The 22,758-nt window shown below is 32.0% G+C and overlaps 2 protein-coding genes across 6 annotated transcripts in view; one reads left to right on the top strand and one right to left on the bottom strand.

Annotated features, from left to right (window-relative positions):
* The window catches only part of LOC135128677 (beta-1,4-glucuronyltransferase 1-like), a 42,658-nt gene that overhangs the window by 4,434 nt on the left and 15,466 nt on the right, over positions 1 to 22,758 (bottom strand). For 3 of the 4 annotated variants that reach the window (XM_064055689.1, XM_064055705.1, XM_064055714.1), the window contains exon 1: positions 19,629 to 19,737. The exons of the other annotated variant lie outside the window; for it this stretch is intronic. The gene's annotated coding sequence lies outside the window, so the exon portion shown is untranslated. Of the gene's footprint in view, positions 1 to 19,628; positions 19,738 to 22,758 lie in introns of those variants that run through there. 4 annotated transcript variants of the gene reach the window in all.
* LOC135128699 (uncharacterized) overlaps positions 7,738 to 22,758 on the top strand; it is a 41,711-nt gene continuing 26,690 nt past the window's right edge. Inside the window, exons 1-3 of one of the 2 annotated variants that reach the window (XM_064055727.1) lie at positions 7,738 to 8,224; positions 18,749 to 18,839; positions 18,891 to 19,070. In XM_064055727.1, the coding sequence (XP_063911797.1) occupies positions 18,905 to 19,070 (166 nt within the window). In that variant the 5' untranslated portion in view covers positions 7,738 to 8,224; positions 18,749 to 18,839; positions 18,891 to 18,904. Of the gene's footprint in view, positions 8,225 to 18,748; positions 18,840 to 18,890; positions 19,071 to 22,758 lie in introns of those variants that run through there. The other variant, XM_064055732.1, reaches the window with a different exon arrangement.

Here is a 22,758-nt window from a genome sequence, read left to right on the forward strand (position 1 = left end):
GTCACGGATTTTTAATAGACAGACAATATCAAAAAGTACACAGTTCAAAATTGTAAAGTAAATGGGTTTTAAATTGTATAAAGTAACATCTACAAAACCGAATGGTTTGAAATCTTGCAAATGTTTTAAGATTATGATAGGCATGAATGTTTTTAATCAAAATATATTTACTTATCCCCCTTATACAAGGTGTCTTAAAAAAATAATGACTGAGTCAGTTTATTTTATTGTTTAAATCAAAAATTGCAAAACTGAATATTTTGAAATCTTGCAGACGTTTTGAAATTATTGTAAGCGTGGTAACTTTTTAAGTAAAATATGTCTGTTCATCAACCCCAAAAAATTAATTACGTCATCTCAAAATTTTGCCGAATAAATCCTATCTAAAAAATTTGCAAAATGATGAGTTTTTATTTGTGGTTCATATTTTTTATTGATCAAATTAAAAACGAGTCACCCCATTTTCCCGAAAATGTGAAAATACAAAGGTCCTTATTTAATAAGACTTATAATAATGATATTCAAAATTTTGTCGATTGTAGCTTACTACTTAATGTTTTGACGGGACGAACTCATTCAAATCAAACTGATTTCTACGTGACATTCTTCCGATGTATAAACTTAAACACTTTCAAGTTGTTTTTCTTATCGAGGATAACCAATGGATGTACTGTAATGGAGTCCGTCGGGCAATTTGATCCTTTCATATTTGTGTGGATGACATCAACAAAAAATTTTGTAATAGAAAAAACTCACTTGTAACAAACAGTTAGCACGTTCCTTTACCTTTATTCAAACATTAGATACATATTTTTATTTTATCTTATAATGGTTTCCATAAAAAACAATAAAATTGGGAAAATCAAATATTTTAATTTTTCGGAAAAGCTGAATTTATCAAGCTCAAAATTAATAGATTACCTATAAACAATTTCAAAAAAATCCGCTAGGTAATCTATAAGACAAAGGAAAATTGAATAATGCTATATTTATTTTTTTTAAAACAACAACATATTAAAAAGACTGTGAATCACAAAAACAAAAATTTTTAAGTAATCGGTTCGATAGTTGTGGAAGTTTTATGTCTGATGTAATTACCTACAAATTCCAAACACCAAACGATGAACGACAGTTAACAAAGAAACCAAAATGGAAAGCATAAAACAATCCATTATGAAACTTCTCTTTTACATTTAAGTACACTGTTAGTTCAAAATAAAAGATTCATTCATTTCGTATTTTCACTCTAGAAAAATAAATTTTCCTTGAATTCTTCACATTGCATTATATACATTTTCAAAATGAATAATATTTATTAAGCCAAAAAACCCATATTTATTACATACAAAAAGATATCTTCTACGATACGATCGAAAATGAATTAGAATCAGCGGTGCCTATCAACCTTTGGGTGGTACAACTGCTCTCAGTTTGACGTAACTCAATGTCAACATAACCCACCTGTAACCACTTTGTGTCACTGGGTGGTAACGTTATTTCCAATTACTCCAAAAATGGATGAGAAAATAGCATAATTAGTGATTGAAAATAAAATGTAACTAAAATTTGTATTCATGGAGAAATGTATCCAAAATTTTGTTTACAAAAAAACAACCATTTTTACTCATCTGATAAAGCAATTAATAAAAACTACTAAACTAAGAAAATGTGATATTTCATAATAATTAATAATTAAATATGCGATGGTCCCATTATCAAACACTTGAGAGAGGAACCTATTGTGATAGATAACAAACATAAAACTTTATTATTAATTATTATAAAAAACCCTTTCATTGTGTATAGCGAATGTGAACTTCTCAATCATTTAGATCCCACTTCGACCCCTACATTTTTTTTACAATGTGGTGTATTTGTTCACATTCAAAGAAGACATAAAAAAGTAATAACAAACTTTTGATTGCTTTATGAAACTTCTAAAATGTGTTTTCACATCTTCTAACATATATATCACTACAAATGTGCCACAAATTATAACAGTCATTTATCGTTTTCAAGAAGAAAATATCTAACTGTGCTATCAGATATTTGAAGTTGCAGATTAATAAAAAAAGTCATTTCTTTAAGTAATTATTATAACTTCAATGCAGAGTGAAAAATTGTTTCAAAAATTGAAATAAAAAATTAATGGTGTAGAATTTGTATTTTATTGATATTTAGGACAGCATTTAATTTCGTTGGTAGCCATTAGTAATAAATCTATAAAAACATGCAACCTTACTAATTCACTAAATGTAAACTTGTGTCCAGCAACCCACGCTTAGGTATCATTACAAACATTTTATGGACATAAATCAAAAACTCACGTGATAAAATATGAATGCAGAGAACAGAACATCATAAGGACTGTGTAAACAGATTTTTATCGGAAAATATTTTACACGTTTATTTGTAACATATGATTGCGATTTTATCGTGACAAAACCTTGCGATTATACAGAGCAGTAAATTACGAGTGATAGTTTCATCAGTTTATTAATGTTGTGGTTTACACCATTACACAGCGCAAGGAAATTCATTTAATGGTATTTTTACTATAGATTTTATTACATTTAGCTTTCTATTGAATACTCCACAATTCATTTTTCAAAAGCAGCATCTGATAGCATCATAAAAATTTTAGGCTGTTCAGGGTCTGTTCTTAAATTATATTGATTTGGAATGGCGTTTACGTACATACATACTAACATGACAAGAAATAATTTCGTAACATGTCGCGTGCATTTTCCTTTCCGTTGTCTATTAGAATCCTTTTAAACCTACAAATGTATTGATTTTCTGTATTTTTTGACATCTAATTTGTCATCTTAATAACGCAAACCTTCACAATATGTTGATCTAGTCATCGATAAACATAACATTTTTTATTGTTTCTCGGTATTCGTGTTCTTTTTTTTAATAACAAAAAAAATGTATTATGTACAATGCAACACTAAACATAACGCTAGTGTAATTTCAAACATTTATGGAGATTAAACGATAAAACAGAGAGAATTCTAATTGGGACGTATTTTATCATTTTTCGAGCTGACGTCGTCAACCTGATATCGGCAAACCTTTTGACTGTGATACGCATCATATAGCACTATAATCATATTTTCTGTTTTCCCAGAATTGCAGGAAAATTAGATAAGCCATTTCCTTGATAATCGATAAAATATATCCTGCCCAGAATTATCCTGGTGTGGTACATCCTGTCTAATCAATGGACCGAAAATAATTTCTGATACAGAAGCTTTATCCCTCCTAATGCACTAATAACTTTGCCATTTAAAGGCTCTATTTTTGTTACAGCAAATACATCAAACTGTTTGTTCTTCTCATTTGTCCCTTCCTTCCTGCTGAACTCCTTCCTGAATTAATTTGTTTTGTTTTCTATGTTGTATGCGGTTTTTTATCTCTCGTGACTGATAACTGGGGGAAGTGTTGCAACAGAAACATTTTTAAGGTGGGGTTTTATTATTTGTTGGCGAAAATATCGGTTTCCCATTTCCGACTGTCAGCCGTTAACAATATCCAAATAAATATTTTATCGTAAAAGTGCACATAGTGGTTTAACGAGCATGTTTGTTTTTAACTTATACTAATTCCTATAAACTAAGTTATTTCCACCATTAATGTTCAAGATGACAATAAACATTACAAAATATTAACTAATTTTTTTTTCATTCTCTGGGGAAAACTGGTGACGTCATCCGAAAAAATATAAAATAAACATATACTGAAAATGCGCCTGGAAATGCTATTTTGATTGTGCCTCAGTTAAATGTTTAAATATTTAACCTAAAAATTTCAGATGTAAGCCTTAAAATATATTGTTATTTTCCCAAATGGATTACCTTGTATGTTTTTTACCAATATCTACTGTACCTAGACAGATTTGTTATTTTCCAAGCGTAAGATAAGAAAGTATTTTAACAGGTTCTCTCCAGTGAATGGCTATTTTCATGTTTCCTCAACATTTCGTCTGTCTCGATTTTTGTCAAATTTTATAAGTATGTTAGAAATATCATATGGATGGTAAAAAAATAACCAAATTTGTCTAATTATCCCCACCAACAACTTAATGACATCACCTCACAATTTTGAATGGTAAATGGTATTTTGTTCTCATCTAATTTTGCAGCGCAGAATTCATTTCTACCATCATTAATTCGCTGTCAAGAAATCGTCTTTCAATCTGCATCTCAAACAATATATTTCAAGTTTACAAGCTGATCATTGCAAAACGATGGTAGATCTCGATTTGAGAATTGTACCATTCGTCAAAATCAGAAAACTTCAGGAAGGTAGGTCAATTCTGGACACGGATTTGTATTCAGGAGGTTCGAGTTACTAAGCAGACCGATTTTCAGAAAGCTGAGAGCTTAAATAACCGAGTAGTTTGAAATGCTCAAAATCCTAAATTTTTGAGATTGACTGGAAAATGGTTGGATTGATTGGAAAATAAGGTGAAAAAATAAAGTAAATTCACTGTACAGAATTCATTCCTACCGTCAGTTGTTAAAAATTAATCCTATTTCAACAAATCGCTTTTCAATCTACATCTCAAAAAATATTTTTTGGATACAAGTTCACCATTTCAACACGCTAGTACGTTTCGGTGTGGGGTTCGTACCGTCCGATTCCTTGGGGTTTTTCAGTAACAATGGATGGTTTTTGGCCCAGATAATTCAGCCATTCGGGTCTGAGAGATCGACAAAGCGAACGAAGTCATTTTTCCATGGGTAGAATCTTATAAAAATCTAAAAACTTCAGATAGCTCCATACGTCAATTTTGAACTTGGATTTGTGTTCAGAAGGTTCGAATTAGTAAGAACACTGATTTTTAGAAAGCTGGGACTCTAATTAACCGACATAGTTTGAAGTGATCAAAATCCAAAATTTTTGCGGTTGATGTATGGAAAAATAAGGTGAAAAATTTAAACCCTCCAGATCTACCTAAAATTGAATTTCTAAAATAATTTTACAGTGCAGAATTCATTTCTACCATCAGTTGTTAAAAATGAATTTGATTTCAACAAATCGCCTTTCAATCTGTATCTCAAAAAATATTGTTTAAGTTTTGAAAACGCTAATAGATTTCGAATTGGAGTTTATACTATTCGACTCCTTGGGGCCTTTCAGTAGCAGTGAATCATTTTTTAAGTCGGATAAGTCAACCCCTTAGGCCTGAGACAGCAATAAATCGAACGATGTCATTTTTGCCAAGGTAACATAAAAATCTCAAAAAACTTCAAAACGGTGCGTGCGTCAATTTTGAACCCGGATTTGAATTCAAGAAGTTCGAATTAGAAAGGAAACCAATTTTCAGAAAACTGAAAACCTAATTAACCGACATAGTTTGAAATGATCAAAATCCAAAATTTTTGCAACTGATGTATGGTGGAAAATAAAGCGAAAAAATTGAACCATTTCGATTTACCTGAAATTGAGTTTCTAAACTAATTTTACAGTGCAGAATTAATTTCTACCATCAGCTGTTAAAAATTCATTCTATTTCAACAAATTGTTTTTCAATCTGCATCTAAAAAATATTTTTCAGGTTTACAGGTTCACCATTTCAAAACGATTGTAGATTTCGATTTGGGGTTTACCATTCGATTCCTTGGGGTTTTTCAGTAGCAACAAATGGTTTTTTTTGGACCGGATAGTTCGGCCACTCGGGCCTGGGGGAACGACAAAACGTGCGATGTCATTTTTCCAAAGGTAGAATCTTATAAAAATGAAAAAATTTTTGGTCAATTTTGAATTCTCCTATCTACCTGAAATTGAGTTCCTAAAATAATTTTGCTGTGCAAAATTCGTTTCTATAATAAGTTGTTTAAAAATAATTCGATTCAACAAATCGCTTTTCAATCTACATCTCAAAAAATATTTTTCAAGTTTACAAGATCACGATTTCAAAAGGATAGTAGATATCGATTTGCGGTCTGTCCCATTAGGTTTCTTGGGGTTTTTCGGTAAAAAATAAAATCAGGAAGCTCTGTAAGTGAATTCTAAACCCGGATTTGAATTCAAGAGGTTCGAATTAGTAAAGAGACCAATTTTCAGAAAGCTGAGTACCTAATTAATCGAGATAGTTTGAATGGTCAAAATTCCAAATTTTTATGGTGGAAAATAAGGTGAAAAAAAGAAACCCTTCCGATTTACCTAAAATGGAGTTTCTAAAGTAATTGTCTAGTGCAGAATTCATTTTTACCATCAGCTATTAAAAATTAATTCGATTTTAACAAATCGCTTTTCAATCTATCTAAAAAAATATTTTTCAAGTTTCACCATTTCAAAACGGTTATAGATATCTAGATTTGGGGTTTGCACCATTCGATTCCTTGGGGTTTTTCCGTAGCAACGAATGGTTTTTTGGGCCGGAGAGTTTGGCAATTTGGGCCTGAGAGATCGACAAAGCGAACAATATCATTTTCCATAGGTAGAATCATATAAAAAGTCATGAAGCTCCGTTATAAAATTATATACACCTGTACATGAATCTGCCCTGATTGCCTTTTATTTTCTTACATTGTGACTAGTATTATATATATTTTTATTTAACTTGTGGGGTTATATTAAAATAAATACAATTTCGCAAAATTAAATTTTATAATTTTTCGAAGAATCTGGATTTGTTGGACTGTATTTCTGTCTAAGTTCTATCTAAATAGCTTTAGTTCAATTTTTTCATCGAGTGTAAGATTGTGTGTACCGATAACATTGAAAACTGGAAGTACAGCTTTGAAATTTAAAACTTGTGGAAGAGTAATCAATTGATGCTGATTGACATCAAAGCAACGTACTGTGGCCTTAAAATGTCAAAATTACAACATATACGTAAGCAGAAAATTATAAATGTCATTATTAAGAGTCGAGTGCTCTTTTGAAAGTTTACTTATTATACACATGATTCCAAAGTTTAAAAAAAAATCATCGATGCCCAAGAAAAGAAAACATATTTATTGATTACTGAAAAAATATCTATGTTATCTTAATAATAATAATATATTAAACATATTCACATATTATGTCAGAGTTTTGACATTGCAAGCTCACGGGACTTTATTATGACGTCAGTCGGCATCATTTCATTACTCCTCCATATGTTTTAAATTTCAAAGCTGTACACCAGCGGTTCCAAAATTGTAGGGGGGTTAGCTTTACAGCCGTATTCTATATTATTTCAGTTATTATAGAATGTGTAAAAAATCACAAAATACGTACAAAGTAACCGCTTAGCTTACTTTTACATTACCTTACTTCATGTAGATACTAACCTATTACGAAGCACTGCAAAAAGCAAGCACACTATTTTTGTATACTAATAAAATTGTATGACCCATTAGAGAGCAACCTCCTTTTCAAAGACCCTCATCACTTTGTTTCAGCTGCGACGTGCATCTTTGAAATTTACATAAATCTCAGGGTTGTATTCAGGACACTGTTGTACGCCAGTAAAAATCCGTCAAGCCCCAGATTACAACCTTAATACGCAAGCGCAGTAAAAGAATACTTTCTATATTTTTCAGTGTTTATATGGTGGTTCGTAAATTCTCATCAAAAATGGCATCATCTAAGTTTCCTAACATTAAAAAAACACACAATTAATGCTTTGTTTTGTGTGTACATAATTACATTAATAAGTTAATCCCCACCAAAACATTTATGACGTCAGTTCAAGTATTTAGCTCATAGTACAGTGTGCAGCACAACTGACGTCCCAAAGTGAAGTAACTTCGCTGTTTACAACTTTACAAGCTGTTGTCTGTAACTGTTAAACAATCTTCCAAATGTAATTTCTCGCTGGCTAACAAGCTCCGATCTCATTAATTACAGGCATGTCACCACACCGAAGGAAGGAGAACCACATACCATTGTAGGAACCATGCCACAAAGCATCGGTCCTGATAAGCCATGGGGGTGTCAGCGACGTCGACACGCTATGGCAAGGCGCGCCTGCCGCTCCCAGCCTTGGTGCGGCAGATTAAAACAGTGCAAAGAGAAGCGTCGCGGTGCCGACACGCTGTCTACGCGATGGTGCGCGACGTTACCACGAACGTGCTCATAAAAAGCTGCCGCAGCCACCAACGACCATGAAAGTTGGCTTGCTGTAAAATCCCCAAAGGCTCCGTGCAAGAATCAAATTTGTCACCACCGAAAAAAATGGAGTGACTTAAGTCAGAAAAGTAATTACATCTAAATTGTGTGACAGGTAATAAATTTCCTTCCCGGTTCACTCGTCTACTGACCAACAAAGAAATCAATTTCTAGGCAATGTTTTTCCTGTGACGTCATAAGCACGTTCATTCATGACTACCACGTTCTAATGATTTTACGTAATTATATCGATTCAATTATCAATAAATAGCATCAGTGGCGTAGCTTTTTATTTTAGGGTATAGTAGTATTTTTCATTCGGTAGAAATGCGAGGCTCTAAACATAAATTAATAATTAAATTATAAATTAAATTAATAAATCGTAGGTGGGATGTATATTCGTGAGATGAATTAACGTAGCTAAAATTATTTAATTTACGTGTGTATGTATTTGATTTCTGATATTGTTAAATCAAGTATGTAAACAGCCTGATAATCGAGTGCTTCAATGTTTGTTTGACGTCATCGGTGCATAATGCAGTTTTGGAATTAATGTTGTTGATTTACTTACAATACAGTAGTGCCTCTTTGTCTTTCTCTTTGTGTTTCTGTCTATCTCTTTATCTTCTTGTCTACACCTCGAGACTATATTGGTATTGATAGTCATATTTACAATTGCAAAAAAAGTCCGGAGACTTGCGGTTCAAAACCACAGACACCAATATTCCACTCTAATTAGTCTTGAATTCTTTCTCTTTCACAACGCCTCGAAACAGTTTTAGAGTTTTTATAAAATTATCTAGTACAAGCTAGCGTTAGACTGACGCAGCGTTTTTTCAACATTCACAAAATGGTCAAATTATCACTTAAACAACAACGATATAATGGCAAAAATGAATAACATGTCAAACTGGGGATGTATCAAGGTCGAAAATTGCAGGTACTGATCAGTGTAATTAGTTATATAAAGGTAGTCAACAAAAAGGATGTATCTGGACGTTTGTTTATTATAATCCAATCTGTAATTTGAAATCGTTTTTTATATGGAAATTCCACATATTCTTGTCTAGGAGTGTCATTTTCTGTTGTCAATCGCATTAGAGAAAAGGCTGAAGGTGAAATATATATTTACAGGTGTTCCAAATAAAACTCTCTGACCTTGAGAACGGATAGAAATTTTGAAATTCTGTAAACAACATTGCTTTTAGCTTGAAAGATGAAGCTTAATTTAGTACACTGTAAATATGATGCGTATATATTTTTAGCGGATTTTGGCAGTACCTTAAATTACGATTACAATGATACTTACAAAACACTCAGATAAAAAAATAAACGACTACCACTTTATTTTACAACGAATTCGTAAGATCTCTTTTATATTCGCAATGTCGTCCTTCACACTATGAACAAAACTTCTTATCAGTTCTCAACTTATTGCAGTTAATAAAAAATCACGCATATTCCTAATTCAATTTTTAAATCTTCTAAATCACGCAAGGGTCGAAACTTAACAAAAAATCCAAGGACATTAAATCTGGACTGTGAGCTTGTCCAGTTTTCATAATAAATGTTTTCCAGATTTCAAAAATCGAACCGTTTTCGGCACACAGCAAAAAAAAAAGTTGTAGTCCAAGGTTTCTGTAGTTAAAAGTTGCTAGTATTAGTGTAATTGTATTTTATCTATGACAATATGCCAACTAGATGTATCTTTTCATTTAGATTACTTATAGAGGGTGAGTCACTCAACGCGCGGTTTTCGTTATCTCATTAATTATTATAAATACAGGAAAAAGTTACCAAAGTTGAACGATTCTTTGAGGACTATACTTTAAAATTATTTTCAACTATGCAGACTCTTCTGTTTTTAAGGTACAACACAAAACTTGTTTTTTTTTAATGAATCACTCAATTTTTGTATATTTTGACTGTCCTCTTCTTAGGCTTTACAACCACAATTTACTTTTGAAATTCAGATGAAACGTTGCCACGTTATTCCAATTTTCTTCAAATTTTATGACAATGGAAAGGTGAACTAAAAAAATACCAACAAGATTAATTTTAATGCCTGTTTTACAATTAGAGAGCGGAAAATATGCAGCAAAATTTTGGGAAATATGATCATATGATATGCACCAAATTTATGCAAATATGCAGTAACTTTCTTAAGATATGCAGCTGCATATGCTCCAAAAACTAAAAAAAAGCGTAATAACCGAACCAAATTTATTTACAAATTACAAAATTAGTAGTAATCGACTATTTAATTACTATTTTGGTAACAATTTATTTTTAAATATTTTTCGAAATATTCTAACCAAAAGTTTTCCGATGATTCTAAAGTATATTTGGTATAGAAAAACTGTGTACTACGTCCACAGATATAAAAATCCCTACCGGTTTAGAGCAGACGCGACAAAACAGTTCCTTCTTGAAGAATAAGTTCAGGAAAAGGTTTAATCCATAAATTAATTTGAGTTATCTTCGACATATTAACACACATGTATCGCTTTAAATGCTTTCAGTGCAAACTCACGATGAAAAATAATAGGGTAACGTCCCTTCAACCACCATAACACATACCATTAATACACTTAAGTAACGAACAAAAATATTGGGAATGAACGGTATTTCCAAAAGTAATTAGGGCCCAAATTTACCTGGAAGAATGGCTTAACACCCAATGGATTCTCCAAACTACCACAAAACCCAAACCTTTACTAGTTATTTGAAGATCAGGACAATATTTGCAATATGATTAATGAAATTTCGTCTTTCTAGATACATGCCGATAGAATAACAATCATTTTTTTTTTTTCAAATTGGCACAAAAATTGATAAAAATGCAAAATATGCACCCGTTACGTGAAATATGCAGCAGAAGGCAAATATATGCAAATATACAATTTTTTTATAGCTGTATTCGTTTTTAATTAGCATGATTCGTTCACATATTAAATATCAAGACTTATATGCAAAAAAATACGGATATGCAAATTTCATAAAATCCGCTCTCTATTTACAATATTTTGTAAAAGCATAAATAAAGGTACGCGCTTTGTTGTGGTATCAACTAAATCCAATTTTGATATACAGAGAGTTTGCAAAAAATTCTAAAACTTTGTTAAATGTTATCAACTTTATATATAGAAAATACTCAGCAAATAAGAAATAAAACAAAAAATAGAATAAGATGCATTCATCCTCTACATATATTACTTACAGTTAAAACTAATACAGACATGTAAGTGTTGGATATCTTTGTAGTAATAATTTAATAGCCTATCAATCAATATCTGCTAAAAAGGTAGACGTTTCAGTGTAAAAAAATGTATTAAACAAAGCTTCCCCCTTCATGCTAAAAACAATGGCCTTTAGAGAATGTCAATCTTTTTATATGTTATTAACATATAAGATCACGGAATTTTATCCGTGTATATAGGGACACCTATACAATAGTGTTCTCTAATTAAACCTAACCAATTTTTATAATACAAAAAAAAATGTCGTTATAAATTTATGCTTTCAGAGTTAACACAAGCTGAAATTTGCGTATGCACACTGCGTAAAATGCTCGCCACCCAGAATAATCAGACACATGCGGTGAAAATGTCATCAGTTTTTTTTGTTTACTTGCTGAGCTATAGCGACGAGAAATGAAAAAATAGGACAGATTTGACTAACGCCCAATTATTCAAAACACGAGTGACACACTTGGCTCAGAGTCAAACTGCTATACCGTGGACCTGTGATTCGACCCTGGCACGGCGAAGCTTCTTTCCCCTGGGCGTTTGTACCTTTCCTGAGTGTTTGGGAAGGTAGTGGGTGTGCGGCCCTTAAGGACTAGCACACAATAGGCCTCCATATGCGTACACTTACACACTCCCCCCACAAAAACGAAAAAGTGTCTGTGTTGTTTTCTTGTCGTTATTCGGTTTGCGGAGCACAAAAGCACAGTTTCCCTTTTTAAACGTATGCTGAAAAATTTTTGAACGGGTAATTTAACCAAAAGTTAATTATTGTTTATACCTCTTAAACAAATAGTGACATTATTTTAATTTTGTAATTAAATATCTCTCATTAATTCGATGGAATGAAAGGTTACTTAAAATTTAGTTTAAACATTAATATCCCAGAAATACCTTGCCTAGAATGAAATTTACCGAAAAAGCTTAGACTTGTTAATTAAATCCAACGTCTCATGCTGAAGCTGCCAACGTTGTGGTTATTGATATTGCTGTATTTTTATAATAGTAAGAAAATAAAACTAAATATTTTAGCAAAAAATGTAATATTCTGAATGAGTATATGATGGAATAATTTTCCACATGCCTTAAATTATGGAAAAGCAGCTTACTCGTTTCATTCTATTTTCGTCCGTGATCGACGATATGGCATGTGTTGGAAATTTTGTTAGGCAAATAATCTCCAAAACTAACGAACCGGTTACTTTAAAAAAGGTAGAATACTGATCAGAATTTACCAGTTTAGTCTCAAAAAGTAAAATAACGCTCAGTCCAGCACTGTATTCTAATTTACCATCAATTTTTGTAGATTATTTTGGGGATTACGTAACAAACTGGTTCAATTTTTTGAACTCTGTTGAGCAGCCACCGAAATTAAATAACAATTTTTTTTTCGAGGGAGGTAATAACGTCATCTCAAAAAATTATTAAGTAAAACTTCGTTATGTACATTTAATGCTTTAAAAAAATTGTTGGTGAATTTGTACAACTAATCTTGAATCAAATTTCTGTTCAGTAATCAAACTGGGTTTTGGGAAATAAGGTTTTGGGATTGTGGGAAATTACATACCCCCTAAAAAATAGAGGGCAGGTGGGTGGAGCTAGTATTTGTTAAAATAAGATTGATTTTGGTCAATGACTGAACAATATTAAGACTAATCACTGAAATGAAGAGGGGGTGGGTGGGTGGGGCTATTGCTTGCTTAAAACGTTTCTCTAGGAAAAAGTTAAAAATAGCTTCGCCCACCCACCCGTATTATAACAAAAAAAAATACAATTAACGCTTTTTTTACTGCCTAAGTTCAATTAGTTCCCATTCTCACTTTACAAAAGAAAATATAATTCACAACGCTTCCATTTCAGTGATTCATTTTGTCTAGTCCGAATGAAAGGTGGATCTCTATTAAAGAGAAATAAAATCGTCGAATGAGATCAGCGTGTCTGGGCGGGGCTAGTATCCGCTAAGATAAGATTGATTTTGGTAAATGACATACCCTCTACGGAAATAAAGGATGAGGGGGAGGGGCTACTACTTGCTAACATAAGATTGATTGTGACAAAAGACATACCCTCTAAGAAAACGGAGGGCAGGTAGGCGAGGCTAGTACTTGTTAAGATAAGATTGAATTTGGTAAATGATATAACCTCTAAGAAAAAACGGGGGGTGGGCGGGGCTAAAACTTGATAAGATAGGACAGAACAATATTAAGAGTAGTCACTGGAACGAAGAAGTGGTGGGTGGGCGGGGTTACTGCTTGCTTATAAAACTAGAAAAATCTAAATTTAGCCCCACCCACATCCTTTCGCCATTTCACTGACTTATTTTATTTAGAGTGAAATGAAAATAGGAAAATAACAGCAAGTATTCCCAAAGTTTTTGGGGAAAATGGAGTGAGCCGTTCGTGATTTAATCAATAAAATAAATTGCACATTTTGGGTAGAATTTATTCGGCAAAATTTTGGGACGACTTCATCATTTTTTGGGAGTTGATAAACAGACATATTTTATCATATTTAATTTCTTCGTGCTCTAGGGGTCACGAAAAGTCGAGTAAACGTAAAAGTAAAGAGTCGGCCGATGGATTATTTAACACCAAACCAGAAAGTACGTCAAGTCACTTGCCTATACAAGGTCGCTAGAATGTATGGAAACTGTTAAATTGAGAACCAATTGTATAATTAAGTGAAACTAGGTTTAGTGATACAAGAAGTTGTGCTTTAACTATTCGTCAAAAATTTTTTTTTGATTCATTTGTTTTCGAGATGCAAGGCCAACTTGATTTTTCTTTAATGGGACTACCATATAATTAATGCATTTTTGAATAAAGCTGCTTTTTCTGAATTCATTGATGTAGCACAATCATACTTTCTTTCTGATTGAAATGGCAAAATAAATTATGAAACAATAATTAAATAAATTAACCAACAACAACCGAAACCAAAATTAAACTTCTGTTTTCTACAAAAGATGCTCAAAATGCTCTCCATTTACTTTCTGGCAGTAAAAAAGACCCTGAATAAAATTTCGTAGTGAGTTAATGAGAATTTCTGGACGAATGCTAGCAATTCGTTACGTATGCGTTCCTGAAAGTCTACAGTATAAATCGGTCGACTGATATAAACGCGATTCTTGAAATAGCCCCACAAAAAAAAGTCAAGTGGTGTCAAGTCCGGTGACCTAGCAGGACACTCAATTTTCGCCTTGTCCATCTGCCAGGAAGAGTTTCATTTAAGTACTGTCGCACTTGACGTTCAAAATGGGATAGAGCACCGTCTTGTTGAAACCAAATGTGTAGTTTCTGCTGGTAACTCCGGATTTTGGTAATTGAAAAAAAATTCTTTAAGTCTAGGCACTATACGTTCGCAACAACCTTAAGTACCTCTCAGAATTTAAATTTCCATTAATAAAAAAAAAACAATTACATGGTAATCAGTAATACTGCATCACACATTCAGTTTTTCTGGACGCTCCATCCACTATAGATTTGTGTCAAATTAGTACCTGCATGACCATTTAAACAAAACGTAGATTAATCAGAAAACAAAATCTTGTCGATAAAATTTCTGTTCAAAATAATTTCGGTAAATTCAACTCTACGATCAAAATCATTTTCCTTTAGCTCTTGTACCAAATGGATTTTGTATGGATGAAACTTTTCCTTTTTCATTAGTAGAGAGCGGATTTCTAGGTTTAATGCTTCTTGTGGAAAATGTAAGCACTTCAAAACTTTTTTATATCTGTAACTATGATACAATTTGGAGTCATTTGACACATTTTTTTATGCTTATTTGCTTTTTTTTCAATTTTATGCATAGTAAAACTTATATGCTTATTTAATGCTTTTTTCGACGAATATGAGTTTTAATGCATATTTTGTTCAAATGCCGGCCTTGTCGGGATGACAAATACTTGTTAGTTAGCCGTATCGTATCGTATGCATTTTACCTGGACTTGACCATTGAAGTACACTTACTCAAGACCCTTTCTGTGAATAGGTTCCGGTCGTTTGGGTAATAAAATTTTATTATAGGATTGGAAAAATACTCCATACATTTTATGACTTTAAATCCTTACTTCCGTTGATAATGAATTAAAGCTTCTAACCAGATGTTCTTTTTCGGCATTTTGCGGCAAGACCGTTGAAGATTTTCTAGAAAAAAGGATTATTGTACCCAACTACCTACTTTAAAATTTTTCTAATGGAAACTTTTAAGTAAATGAACCGTTTATTTCACAACCATCAGTCTATCGCATCTGTCGTAGTACAGTGTTATACGTGGTTCTCCCTTGTTACATGTTGAGTTCTTTTTGGTAATATTACTAATATTTTAAAAGAATGCCGAAAATAAAATCGACGCCGGATGAGTGGATACGGGATTTTCCAGAATTAACATTAGAAAACAACAAAATATTCTGCAGAGCTTGTGTGAAAACCATAAGCCCACTAATTTTTTTTTTATCTATTTTCCTTTGTTAATCCTGTATATGTACGTTGTTTTAGATTCAAAGTGATAAAAAATATAACGTGACGCAACATGTCAGAACGACTCTTCATGTAGAAAGGAAGAAAATGTTTGAAGTTTCTAAAATTAAACAGCAGACCATACATGAATCTGTTGCATCTACTTCCACAAACGATGAGCAGTTTCAGTTTAATTTCGATTTATGTAAAATGATGATCCAGTCCAATTTACCTTTAAAAAAATTGGAGAAAGGCCCTCTTCGAGAATTCCGTGAAAAACACTGAAAACGACATATTCCGGTTGAAAGTACTCTCCGAAAAAAATTATGTAGGCCCAGTGTTTCAGCAAGTTTACAACGAAATTAAACATCGCATTGGAGACAATTATTTATGGTTCAGTGTCGATAAAACAACCGATAGTTGTGGAAGATACGTGGCAAGTTTAATTGTTGGAATCTTAAATGAAAATTTCCCTAGTCGAGGGTATGTAGTAAGTTTGAAAATGTTAGATAAAACAAATGGCAATACGATTACCAGATTTGTAAATGACAGTCTTACGTCACTATTTTTGCCAAATGCCGTACCGGCGAATAAAATTTTATTGATGATCTCGGATGCAGCCCGTTATATGTTGAAAGCAGGGAATAATCTAAAAATATTGTACCCCAATTTAATTCACTCTACTTGCATTGCCGACGGTTTAAACAGAGTGGCTGAAGGAATACGTTTGCAGTTTCCTACTGTTAATAAATTAGTGGCAAATGGTAAAAAGATTTTTGTTAAAGCCCCATTAAGTGTGCAACATTTTAAGGAAAAATTTCTAAACATACCATTACCCCCAGAGCCGATTATAACGAGCTGGGGAACATGGTTACAGGCCACATTTTATTATGACAAATAAATATATCAAAGAATTTGAGGAAGTAGTTACGGAGTTTAGCGCAGATTCTTCTCAATCGATTAAAGATTGCATAAATATTTTGGAAAACAAAGATTTGCGACAAGATCTAGCTTTTCTAAGAAGCAATTATCAATTCGTATGGGAGGTAATAGAAAAGTTAGAAAAACCCAACATGTTGTTGGTAGATGCCATAAACTTAGTGAAAGAATTTAAACAACAAGCAAACGCAGTAAGGGGTGATATTGGTACTAGAGTATCTCAAAAACTTGACGAAGTGTTAAATAAAAATGCAGGTTTCGGTGTTCTTTCCGACGTTGCTCGTGTTTTACAAGGCCAGAAGGTGGAAAATTTGTAGTTAGATTCAACATTAGTTACAAAATTCAAATTTGCGCCAACAACGAGTGTGGATGTTGAACGCACATTCTTCAATTTTAAACACATTTTAAATGATCGGCGAAAAAATTTTACAGTGGACAACTTGGAACATATTACAATCATAAATTGCTTTAAAGAAAACTGAAATACGTGTGTAAAATATAAAGTCTAGGATAATATTTTATCCAAAGTTCTAAGAAGTGTTGATAACTTTGATTTGTAATATGATTATGTTTTTAATGCTTTTTTGCTTAAAATAAAACTTTTTTAATGAAAGTGTTATGCTTATTTAATGCTTTTTTGCTTAAAATAAAACTTTTTTATTGAAAATGTTGTGCTTATTTAAGCGCTTATTCTTAATTTTTTTGTGATTATAAATCCGCTCTCTATTCCTTAGTGTTTCAATTGATTTTCTACTAACATTGTGATTCAGCGCTAATTGTTGCACTGACGTTTTGGGTTTTTCTGTTGCATCTAAGACAACATTAAGGGCATTTTCATCATTTGTAGCAGTTTTTGGCCTGCCAGGTTTAGACATTCTTTCACATTTCCAGTTTCATTAAATCTTCGTAGGGTTTTTGAAACCGTCGACTTAGAAATGGGTTCTCGCTCAGGATGAATTTCATTAAAAAATGTTACTACTTGAGAAAAACTTCAAAATGTCAAATTGAAATTATTTTCAAAGACAACGATGACATACTTCTTTCTTATTACTTATTCTTATTTAAAATAATTTATTTTGCCATTTCAGTCAGAAAGAAAGTATGATTGTGCTACATCAATGAATTCAGAAAAAAAGCCGTATACAAAACTGTATTAATTATATAGTACTGCTATTTAAAAAAAAGTCAGTTTGGCCTTGCATCTCGAAAACAAATGAAGCAAAAAAAAATTTTTTTCAAGAATAATTAGAGCGCAACTTCTTGTACCCCTTGGCCTAATTTCAGTTGATTTGTACAATTGGTTCTCAAGATATTCTCTACCGTTTCCATACATTCTAGCGACCCTGCATGAATGCGATAAGGCAGGTTATCTAAAGTGTTAAAAACAACATCTACTTATGTTTAAAAAATAAGTAAAATTCATTAAAAATTCAAGTTAAATTTGCAAATGTCTTTGGCGCAATGTAGATTTTAAAAACATTTAGAATGGTTTATAGAAACAAGAAAGGTTACGTTACGTAATAATCAAGTACTGTTAACATCATAGTTAGTTGCCTACATTAACCGCATTTACTGGCAGGACTTACTCGATTTAAACCCTGTTCACTTGTTTGCGCCATTTTATTATACCATTTATTTCAATTAATTTAACAGTGACTGGAAATTTAGATAATTCTTTCTTTAAATTATTGTACAATCTGAAATAATAAAAAACATTTTGATAAAAAAAGTATTGGGCTGGGTTGTTGAAAAATATCAACTTGTCACACTTAATAAAGTATTAATTACTTTGAAACCGAAAATTAAAAAATAAAAAGAAAATACGTAGACGCCACTGACTAAGACCTAAAGCTCCCAAAGTTTGGCTATTACAACCTAAATGGAAACAATTATTAAAACTTTCCTCCGTGTTGTCTGAAAATTAAGATTTTCATTTGGCAAACTTCCAGATTCTCTTTAAAAGCTCCCTTTGTTTACGAAAATCTTCTTTTGCAGATCAATCCAATATAGCTGCTCCTCCATCGTCTCCTGTCACGTCTTTCACCTCCGCCCAAAATCCGCCTTTAATTACCGCAGTGCTCTCAAGGTTCGCAATTCAATTACATTTCTGTGCGCCACTTATAATGAGCCCTTTTAGGTAATTCGATCGAAATGTACGAGCCCGTGACTGACCGCTGTGTTACCACAATCATTAGTCCAAAATACGCAAACCACCACTCTTTCGATGAAGACTTCAAAAGCAATGACTTGGTGCCGCCGGAGAAACCACCGAGGAAAAATAAAATGAACAAGCAATGCAAGCAAGAGTCCAATGAGGGTGAGTTTTTTACATTGACCTTAAAACGCAGGTGCGTTACCATAAAAACGATGATGTTATAAATTTTTCGCCGGTCAATAATTTTTTTCGGTCATTGTTTTCTTCATGAATTATTCAGGAAGCACGATATCTTGTTATCTACTATTGTTTTTGTCGGTTCAGCTTTAGGACGCGTATTTTCGATCGGTTGTTTGGTTCCGGGGAACGGTATCTGTTTACTCAGAAAATTAATATTTATTTTTTGCATCGAGTTGTTCAGTCGTAAATCGTGTTTCTGCGCAAAATTTAAGTCAACATAACATTGCTCCAAAAGTTGAAAGTAAAAATATAAATTCTTTACGTAAAATATACGTCAAAATGAAACTAGTGTTTCTGAATGTTAATAAAAAATTTAGTTGTCAAGTATTTATATACAATTAGGAGTATTAAATATAAATCATTCGGATTTTACCTACTTTGTTACAAGTTTAATCCTATTTTTGACGTCTGTCGTACAAATCTTGCGATTAAAATTTGTTCGAATTACGCAAACCCATTTATTAGTGCCGTCTGACTTACCAGTTTTCCCCAAACAGTAACAGAGGACGAAACTTTATAAAATACGAGTCCCTGTTCACACTTCTAATTTATAATTAAACTTTAGTACTACAATTATATCAAGTCACGTCGTAAATATTTTTTTTGTGACCTAGTCGTCTGATACACTTAAAGCAGTATCTCTGCTTGCGACATTGTGATAAAGTTAACCCAAACATTAAAATACTTAATTATAATAAATGTGCCTAAGATGTTTTCATTATTATTGTAGACTGTAATCTATTATACTTCCTGGTTTCTGTAAGTTCTTTTTAATTTTTCACCACATACATAAATATATATTTTCAACAAATATGTTAAATAAATCGTTATTGAAGAATACACTCTAACATGCAAGAGGTATTGATTGTACTTTCGAAGTGAGGGCGTTTCTGTGTAGGTAACTGCATTTCTTTTAATCCACAAAATACTTTTTTAAACAACAAAACATTGGTCGAATCAAATAAATTCACTTTTTGTAAAAAAAAATTGAAATAAAGAGGGGATCGATGTAATTTTATAAAATTTAAACAGCATTTACAACACAAAATTTGGCGATAACGTCATCATCGTGGGAATGATTAGACAAATTCTGGTTAACGTTTTACCATCTACACGACCTACAAGATTTGCGAAAAATCAGTCTACTAATTTCGGAGATTATTTATTTAAGACACACAAATGGAAACAGAAGACCTATTGTTTCATTCTGTAGAGGTTATGAAACGTCAAGAAAACATGAAAATAGCTGTTCGAAGTGTAGACTTTATTACCCCATTTAGTTTGAATGTACTGAAAGAAGTCTTATCACTAACACGCAATTTTTAGTTTATAATTACCAATTAGCGGTCAGTAAGCGTCGGTTTTGTAATTTTAGTTATCATACAAAATGTTATACAAACGTTATTCATAATATTTTTGGAATTAATAACTTGTAATGTGCATTGATAAAATTAGTGAATTGTATTTCCACGAAAATAACTGTGTAGTAATAATCATTATTAAAAATTTATTATTATTATTTATTCAACGAATTTAGAATCTAGTTTGTTATCTAATATTTTACTAAAACAGTTGGTCTAAGGTGGTTGTTCAATTTGTATTTTTTGCTTGTTCTATGAAACTTAAATATCATTTACCATGCAAAATTTTGAAGCGACGTCGGCAAATTACTGATGGTGATGATCAGAAAAATGTTGATTAGGGTTTTGCCATCAACATGCCTATTCAAAAAATGCATGTGAAATTTTAGAACGATTAGTAGTAATTTTGAAGTATATTTGTATAATATTTAATATCGACACAGACCACAGGACAGACAGACAAAAACGGGATCTAGGAGCCGCGAAACGTTGAGAAATCCGGAATGTAGTTCGACGAACGAACCCTATTACAGCTTACGCTCGGAAGGAAAAATAATTTTATCTTTTCAGCTTCATACAACTGTATAAAAAACCTTGGCTACTGTTCACAGAAATTTGAGAATTCGAATTTAAGTTTTTGTCGACTAATATTCAATAAAAACCATTTCTGATTCGAGCAACATATATAGGAACATTTTGACAATTGAATAATTGAATTGAAATAATTTAGCTGACTTTTTTCGATTCGATTAACTTAATTTTTTTTTAACAAACAAAAAAGCAATCTCTTATTTTAGAAACTATTAGACATAAATTCCTTCGCCCCTGAAGCACAATCAAACAAATTTAATAATAAAAAAATAGAAAATAAGAAAAAAGTGTCCCATGAGAGAATCCAACCCACGACATTCCTCCTATATTACCATAAAACGTTATTACACAATTTTGATTTTTTTGCAAACATTTGCATCAATAAAATAAAATCTCAAAACGAATTCATAAACCACAAGTTCAAGAATATGATATTTTATAAAATTTAAATAGCCTTTACTATGCCAAATTTTGAGATGACGTCTTTAATTTTGGGGGGGGGGGGGATGATCAGACCAGTTTTGTTCGCGTTTTACCTTCAACAATCTTGTTTTATTATTCTTAAAATATGCATAAAAATTGACCTAACTCCAGTAGTTTTGGAGGTTCTTTGTCTCATAAATATCGACACAAACAACAGACCACATTGTCCAGGGGTTATGAAACGTTGAAAAAACCTGAAAGTAGACGTCCAACAAATGAACCCTATTCTATCTTACGCTGTGAAAGTAAAAATAATTTATCTTTTCAGCTTTATTCTTCAAAAGCTGAATGTAATTTTCATGAGAAAATATTTTATAACATAATTTTATGTATCTTGTAAGAGCACATTTTCAGACAAAAATTCTATAAAAAGAATATTTTTACAGAACATCAAAACCGACGGATCATGTGAACGGAATGCACACTTCAAATGGTTAAGATTTTCAACAACAAAAATAATATCATAACATGTCAGTATGTCGTAGAATAATTCTTTGTCAATAAATGTACCAGTGATTTGAAACCAAATCAGAGGCTTCTTCTTTTTTACATTTAAATGTAACACACGAATAACATAATTCGTGTTAGTAGTTATCTGTGTTTCAAAAACGTATGTCGGTACTTTTTGAATTCTTAATCTGTTTCTCTCTAACTGTCAAAAATTTGGGTTTAAACGTCAAGACATTTTATTGATTTTTCACAATCGTATCGATCAAGTGTAGACTCAAAATTTTGTTTTCAGAACCTTCTACGATCACCAGTTATGTTCCTCACCCTCTATACAGGGTTATTCACGAGAAATCTCACCTAAAAAATCCAAGACACAATCAACAATACAATTGCATAGCAGTTTTGGATATTTACTAAATTATATATTTTAAGTAAAACATAGGTAGGTCAAAAATGAAGCAAAGTTGTATTTTTCATCATATCAGTCTTTTCATCGTTTGAATACTTGTCGAAATGTCAATTTTACGATTGTAGTGTTACGCCAATGTTTTTACAACAAAACAGATCTTTTACTTTTTTTAAAATGGTATGAAATATCAAAGATAGTTTTGAAATTGTATTTCTGGTTGCATCTTGAATTTTGTAGGTGCGAAGCTTCTTGTGAATAACCTGTATAAGTATGATCATATGTTTACAGAGTGGGTTCTAAGCGCAAGGTCCTCGAT

The sequence above is a fragment of the Zophobas morio genome, unplaced genomic scaffold (genome assembly GCF_036711695.1).
Source record: "Zophobas morio isolate AGI-343-1 ecotype UQ-CSIRO unplaced genomic scaffold, CSIRO_AGI_Zmor_V1 ptg000002l, whole genome shotgun sequence".
Lineage (NCBI taxonomy): Eukaryota > Metazoa > Arthropoda > Insecta > Coleoptera > Tenebrionidae > Zophobas > Zophobas morio.